We start from the raw sequence: 8,282 nt of genomic DNA on the forward strand, positions 1-8,282 counted from the left end.
CATCTCAAGTACAACAAGTTTTCAGACTAAATCTATATGTTTAAGGAATACATCTATCAAAGGAATGTGGTCACAATCTTAATTTAGTTTGCTTGGCTGAAGTGCGTTCACACACTACCACAGGTGCTCAAGTTTTATGCATCATCCGAGGATCTTTTGCTTCACCAGTGTCGTATCTAATCACCACATGAAAGCCTATGCACATATACCTTCTCCTTTGTGCCTCCCTCCCACCTCTCATTCCTGTCTGTTTATCTGGATTCTATTAGTCTCCTTTTCTTTCTCCGCCGGATCACCCTCCCATATTCTCTCACACAGAATAGTGGACAAGACAACAATGTTAAGTATCTCAAGGCCAAGCTGGGTTACAGAAAGATAAAAACCCAGGTTCCCAAGCCCTGACAAACAGTACCTAGCGCAGCATCACTAAACCGGTCACTCGTATCTCCTCCTCCAACCAGTCAGAGGCACCGAACCAACCGCAGCCTTCGTCCGCCGCATCTAACTCGAAAGCTTATTGAGCAACCATCCGGCTTCTGCACCATGTCCTGTGCGTTCATTGTCATGACGATGCTTCTGAGCTCTTCAGTGGTGATTGCATTTGTCTTGCAGCCATCCAGGGAAGAACCTGCAGCCTCTGCAAACTCTGCTGTCTCCAATCACAGGTGCGAGTATTGTCTTGTCTTTTCATGCAGTGAACATTTAAACTCAAATACTTTGCAATGCATTATGGACATTTTTTATAGCTCACTGTGTTATTAATATATATTGAAATGCCTGCTGAGGCCTTTCCATGTGGGTAGAAGGAAAATACTCGATTCTGTGTATAGTTCAGGGTCACTTCGCCCGCTTGGTTTTCTAGGAATGATGTGCAGAGACTGCGAAAGCTTCAGCAGTGTTATCAATCACCTATGTCAACAAAGTGTCTGTAAAGAGATTACGTTGTTTTTGAGGCATTTCTGTAAAGGATTTTCTTGTGTTTCTGTTGAGCCATATTAATATTGTGAACATATTGTCATGTTCAGGTGCCAGGGTGAGTCATTGCAGTCCATCAGGAAGGGTCTCCTCAGGGCTCTCAACTTGCAGATTGAGCCACGGCTGCCTAATGGTGGGTTGGACATCGTCAGGGAGCAATGGAGGACCACCTTCAGCAATATTGCTCTCAGCACCAGGGATGCTGCCGGTAGGTGGAATCAAAAAATATTATTACTTTTAGAGTTAGCAGCTTCAAGTCAGCTCAAACTTCACTCTCTCTCTCTCCATCTTTTTCGCGTGCTTCCAGTTCCAGCCGTCTCTGGCAACCCTGCATCACCTGACGCTGGAAACAGCACGAGCCCGAAGTGCTGCTCCATGGCCTCTGAGATCTTCATGAAAGGTGTGCAGCGATGTTTGTGCATGTTTATGTACTGTAAGTTGACATGAATTGCATGTAACATCCATTCTTATGTTCACCAGATCTGGGATGGGACAGCTGGGTGATCCTCCCTGTCAGCGTAACCATCGTTCAGTGTGCACTCTGCAGCCCAGAAGGGAACATTGTGCAATGTCCATCATCCCGGTCCAGTGTCCCGGATGCTGGCTCACAGGTATAAAAACACAGTTACATTGAGCTTCTTACATTTACATACTTTTTTACATTTATAGAAATTCTCCTTTAAGTGCAAATACATCCAGTTAAGTGACCTGAAAGCTGTCATAGGTGTGTGTGATGTTCTAAAACGGCCTTCTGTTGCATGCATGAAATTATGTGATTAAAATAGTCATTAAAAACCGTCAGTAAAAGATGTATGAAGTTGCATATAATTGAAATACTGCAGTACTTGAATCTATCTTAGTTACTTTCAGCTGCAGCTGAGTTTCCGTGTCTTCAACATGTAGCATAGTTTAGCTCGGTGTGTTCTGGAGGTGAAACAGCTGCCAGGAGATAAGCCTTTTTTCTCCTTCTGCCAACAAATACCTTTACCTAACAAGGCAAGGCACTCCCTAAAGCTGCTCAACCAGAAATGAATGCAGTGTGGTAACAGATGGGCATTGTGAAAAAAAAGATGGTCTAACTGTGGCAGAAAGAGTGTGCATGACTTAAATCAAGAAACGAACTATGAAGAACTTCCTGGTCCAAATTGATTCCCCTCTTGCTCAAATGGTGTACATCTGTTTTTAAGTTAGGGCAATCTTATGCACACCTTTTATTGAGACATTCAAGCCTGCATCTTTTGAAATAAAGATTTTGTCATTTTATATATTTCTTCACTTTTCTTTATTTCATTGCTTCGGTTAAAATGATTTTATCTGTCTTATCTTTCTTTCTTTTGCTTGTAACATCACCATTATGACTAAAAATAAATGTTTTCTGCATTCAGTTTAAATGAATATAACTTCATCTTCAGAAAAAAGTTACTTTAATAACAAATTGATATAAAAACTTTAAAACAGCTTTTGTTAAAGAGGGGTATTAAGCTGTTTCACATTTTAAGACATTTTATATATAACGTTACAGTGTTGGATGTCCACACTAAACATGGGTGAAGCTTCAGATCTGTAGGTAAAAGTACGTTGGATTAATCCCGAGGTTGAACGCCAGGTTTCACACATTTTTTTCTACATGCTGCACTTTGTGACGTCACAAAGTGCGGCCTTAGCGGGCTTCGGAGAGCTGGCCAATTAGAAGAAAGTGGGCTTGTAGGGGCGGGTTTCTTAAAGGGAAAGAGCTGACTAAGTCGTTTCAGGCAGAGGCTGTATGAGGGCCTGCACAGAGTTTTTAAACTGTAACTGATGCTAAGCTACTCCACAGGTATCACAGTGTGAAATATGACGCTTTAAATTAGCATAATACCCCCGTTTTAACTATTTTCGGCCTGCTCCAGCTGTATAATCATCTGTGTTCCCTTGCCTGACTCCTCCTTTGTTTGCTCCTCTGCAGGACCAGGTGCCTTGTTGTCAGCCAACCTCCCAGCAAACAGTGCACGTCATCTATGTGGATGAATCCGGCACCGTCGTCCTCTCCTCCATGCAGCTACCCAGCAGCTGCAGCTGTGGACATGGAGACCTCCAGCCGCCCAGCGAGGAGTAAAGCTTGACTTACACTCCTGAGTACGTGACACCTGTCACACACACACAAAAACATAAACTAAAATATATGCAGGCCTGTTGTTTCTCACCAACACCTATGCTAATTTTGTAGACTATTTCTCTTTATTCTAGGTGTTATCACAGATTCTTACAACGTGTATTCTACACTGAGCGTGGGAACCAAAGCAAAGGCGCTCTAAAAGCTCAGTTTTGCATTCCTGTCTCTCCGCTCGGCTAGGTTGAAAGATTCAAGTGCCGGCACATGACGCATCATAAATCGGATTATTTTTGAGCTAAAACATTTGACATTATCAAGCTCAATAAAACATTACTAACTTCAAATTAAAATTTAACTTTTGTTTCTGGGCGATAAAAAAAAGAAAAATGCATTTCTGTCAGTAAATGTCTCTCGCCCTAAGAGCTTGATGTGAAGTGTAGCTGACACTAGTGTGATAAATGCAGCCAGTTTATCTTTAAATAAATCCCATGAGTACAGAGTGCTATTTAAAGCTAGTAACTGTTACGGAGTGTTCCTTTCAAAAATGACTGTCCCGAGCCAAATCCTCTCACAGGCAAGTTGACAAACGACTGCCTCCTCTTATGGGTAAAAAGTCTTTTTAATCCCTTCAAGCAAACTGAGGTCAAACAAAACAGATCATTTTTTAATTTGAATAAATAATTATTTATACGCTTGTTGAGTTGAGGGTCAAACTATTTGTAGGGGAAAGCAATCTTAGAAGATTGGTTTCACCTGATAAACTCCCTGTTATTTAAGCTTAAATTTTCCCGTCATGTGTAAGAGGAACATCAGCTCTGTGCTTTCCAACACACGTCCACTGGCCGCACTCCATTTTCAAGTGTCAACTGGCAGAAACGATAAAAGTGACAACCTTCACCCGGGAGTGTAACATTAATAAGGGATGACTAAGCTGTTTCTTTGGTATATGGAAGACACGCTTTGCCACACAAAAAAAATCAGCATTAGAACAAAATTAAAAACATACTTTTGTATATAACATTTTATTGCTTTATTGTTGTGTGTGACTAACCACGGCCCTTAAAATGATTTAATTAAACGTTTTTATTAAAGATACAAAAGCTCGGCAGACCAAAGCCGACTGCAAAGATTTGGACTATTTTATTTAAGAGTATTTTTTTGTGTCTGCAGAAAAAAAATATTTTGTATGAATCCAAAACATTTTGTTTTATTGACGTACCTTTTATATAAGAACTCTTAACAGCAGTTGCCCCTTTGACCATTTGTGATGATCGGTTACAGTTCTCAGTAATGTTTTATTTCATTTCTTTCACATGTATTATGTTTTATTTTTGTTGTATGCTTTGATTCAATTTACAAAGTTACCTCACCATTTTCTCACCATTTTTTCCCAAGTGCACGTCAACTTTTAATATATAACCTCATTTATGTATTTACATGAAATACAAAAGATTTTATTGTGCTCATGACCGTCTTAATCATGTGTACTAATTTCTTGATTTCTTGCTCACAAGTCTTTGAATAAACATTTAAAACTAAAGTTTATATCTTTCTGTTTTTCTCCTGACAATGTTTATTGTGGACTAAATGAATATTATTTTCCTGCCAACCTATCAGGATCCTGAGCCTGCCAGGCACTTAGGTGTTAAGTGTGGAGGGAGGAAAATAGCAGAGGAGGAACTGTTGGCACAGTATTGAGGGGAAGAGCAATATGTTGCGCACTTCTGAGAGGTCTCCAACATTTTCAGTTGCTGTTCATGGATTAAACAGAAGCTTTCTAAATGTTTTTTGGCAACCGTGAAATCTTAACTTATGATTCTCAAGATATTGATCCTGGACTACAGTGAAACAACAACTCTGCAAGAGGACGGGGGATATACGTGTACATAGCTGGCTGTTTTTTACTGATCAGGGCAGAATGTCAAAGTATTTCACTGTGTGGGTGTCTTTGATCATACTGTACCCGCTTCTGATGAATGTAGATGCAATTGAGTGTTCAGAGAAGGAAACATTGCTAAATCCAAACGCCGGGACGGTGGCACAGCTTACAGACTGTTTGATGGAGTGCACAGGAATGATGTATATCAAAAAACTGCAACTGCAGGACCACCATAATATCCGGCTTACAGATTCTACAGAAGGTAAGTTGTCTCTCTTTCAACTTTAAGATGCTGCAAAATCAAGTATCATAAGCTCAGGATGTCCTACAAATAATACCTGAATGTTGAGACATGGTCAAGAGGGAAATTTGTTGTTTTGTGTAAATTCATATCTGCCTGAGTGACAGGGACCTTTTTATGTTGCACATAAGATGATGAGAAGGCCTCCCTGTCTCTTTTCCCAGGAGACCTGGGAGAATACTGTTGGTCTACAGCGCTAAAGTGCAACGTTGGAGAGACCTTTCAGCGTGCATATGTGGTGTTTCCCGTGGATGTATCTAAAGTTAAACATGAGATGCTGGACGTCAAAGCCACTGGCCCCACAGCCACCCCACTGCAAGCACAGAGGAGCCCCACCACGGTCGCGGAGAGCTGTGGCCTCCGCTACGACGTCACACAGCACTTGAGCAGAGAGACGGTGGGGACTCTGTTCTGCGTACATGTTGGCATCCTGGAGGACGTCCTGGGGGACACAGTCCTGAACTGTCCTCCCTTTCTTGTCACCTTCTGGGAGAGAAATCCAAATCAGTCCAGATAAAATATCGGTAATGTAATAAGCTATCAGATCTTTTACTAAAGTAAAAGTGCGATTGGCACACTGTAGAAAATATTCAGTAACAAGATGCGTTAGTTACAGTATTTTAAGGTAAAGTTCTCAGTGCAGAAACATGTCCCCTGTGACTGTTATACTGTTATATTTTATATAATAAGATAATTCTTACGAATGCAACTTGTAATTTTATAAGCTCTTCATATGTTTTGTATGCAACAATCTAAAGTAACACGTCACTGTAGTTGTCAGCGTAATGCTACAGGTTAGTACAGTTCTTTCTTCTGTATAGGACTAACAAATACTCAAGTACCTTATATTTTTGCTGGAGTGCAGTATTTGTGTAAATGTATTTGGTAACATTCCACCGCTGTAAAACCTATGAGAGAAGAGAAGTAGAGCAGTGAGGTTGATTTAACATGATGATGATTTACATAGGTTTCTACCATATTAAAAACCTAATAATAACGTGTAAATGTTGCATTATTCATAGTTATTTGCCATTGGTCTATACATCTGATCTGATAAAAGTATATTAAAGCCTTTTATTTTACTTTTTTCAGTCACTCGTTTATAGTGCTTTCGTGTTTGACTATTTAGAACATTTTAAATATATGATTGAAAACGTATGTAGCACCTGAAAAGTATTGCAAGCTATTATGAGTCCTTGTAAACAGAGAAAGTAAGCACAAGAGAAGTGTTTGGACTAATTGTGCCGGGACATTTATAAAAGATGTGTTCGTTTCGCGTAGTATGTCAGTGTGTGCTGCGCTCGTTATCCTATAATGTGAAGCTGAATTCATTCAGCAAAAACACATTTCACTTGCTTTGGTTGTGTGGTTTGAGCCATGTTGGCCAGTTTCTGTTGTACCCAGATTTAGAGAAAGTATAGTGCCACCTACTGGTAATAATCTAAACTGCAGTGCAGTCCCTCGCACCATGCAGCCTCTGGGTGGCACGCTGTATGTTCTTTGAAATTCCTCACTGCAACGTGATATACATGTACGGTTTTAATACAGTTGAAATAATGAATCTAAAAATCTGAGACACTTCAAATAAAGAAAATGCTGTGTGACACTGAGCAATAAAAGCTCTCAATTAGCTAAACTGAAACTTGATTTAAAACGTATTATTAACTTGTTATATTGTGTGTTCAATAAATCCTGAATGATGCTCTATCAATCAGCTTTTTGGAAGTTATTTTTTACCTTTTCTAACAAATGCATATTATGATAATAAGGCACCAACTTCTTTATATTGTCTACAGTCTCCTGGTTCATTCAGCTGTCCTTAGCCTTAGGGTCTAAAAGCAGGACGTTGATGTTTATGTGCTCCGCCTGGCAAACAGCCAGCAGCAGCAGCGTAAAAAATAACCACCCAGGGTGAGTGTCCAATAACAGATCTGTCTCCACAGGCCTGCATTAAATCATACACATGCTGGTGTCCATGCTATATGAACAGCAACATGCAGACAACGACTTCTGCTTTGTTTTTTTTGACCTCGATAAAACTGTTTTATGATGCACTTAGCATGTTCATCCTACATGCCTTGTTGAAATGTGTCAAATGATTCATGTGTTTTCTGCTGCAGTCTGAGGCCGGAAACCTGTAGGAGACATCAGAACCACTGCCAGTTTAGGCTCAGTGTTATCAAATCTGAACTTACTCACCAAAGCTGGCACCAAGGTGGCAATGTGAGTCAGAAGATCTGTTTTGGTATTTCTGAGCAGGACAATCCCTGCCAGGACCAGAAGTCCTACTTTTTAGCTGCTATCAGGTGAGGTAATGTATCAACAAGCAATCGCAAAAGGTTGTGACATATGTTTGTTAATTTATTAATTAATAAATGGATATTTTGTGTATCGTAATTGGTTTATTCATTCCTGTAAATATTTTATTTACGTCTTGTATGGCACACAAGACCAAATCATTTACATTTAAGCCCATATTAGCCATTGTATGTGACCCCTGAAGTGCTACATCCTATTTCTTACCATTTATAATTAAGTACAAAGTGTTCACTGTATTGAAAATGATTTTGTAAGTCATCATTTAAATAGTAATTTTCTAAAAACAGCCTACTTAATAAGCCACATTAAAGGCAACTAACTACACTTCTTTAAACACATAAAATAGGTTGTAATGTACAGTATGTGCTTGTTTAATTATATACAAAACTTTTAATCCGCACTCATAACTCCACTCTGTTGTAAAAACATAAACAAAGATGACTGTACCATGTCTGTCACGCAGGGGTACTAGTGTTAAACTTGGACAAACTGTGCTTCAGAAGAAAAAACAGTCAATAATGTTTCTCTTAATGGACTTATTTGTTATATTAACTTTGCATTTACGCTTATAATAGTAAATAATGACTTTCTGACAAGCTTTTCTGACAAAATAAGAGTGTATAAAACCGAGCTTGGTCCCCGTGGCTGAATAGAGTAGAACAGTCCAGTAGGCAGAGAGAGAGACAGTGGACAGCCCAAAGACGAACGGTTAGCAG

General features: G+C 39.6%; 1 protein-coding gene across 1 annotated transcript; it reads left to right on the forward strand.

The window, feature by feature from the left end:
• Nucleotides 1-543: 543 nt before the first annotated feature.
• gsdf (gonadal somatic cell derived factor) lies at nt 544-3,107 on the forward strand. The gene is made up of 5 exons (XM_069673638.1): nt 544-665; nt 1,026-1,183; nt 1,283-1,375; nt 1,456-1,586; nt 2,921-3,107. Exons 1-5 carry the CDS (start codon nt 544-546, stop codon nt 3,068-3,070), a joined length of 654 nt encoding a protein of 217 aa, XP_069529739.1. The 3' UTR covers nt 3,071-3,107.
• The last annotated feature ends 5,175 nt before the right edge of the window (nt 3,108-8,282 follow it).

This window comes from Semicossyphus pulcher, unplaced genomic scaffold (genome assembly GCF_022749685.1).
Source record: "Semicossyphus pulcher isolate SPU_LCO1_2020_fin unplaced genomic scaffold, fSemPul1.0.p SCAF_22, whole genome shotgun sequence".
NCBI lineage: Eukaryota > Metazoa > Chordata > Actinopteri > Labriformes > Labridae > Semicossyphus > Semicossyphus pulcher.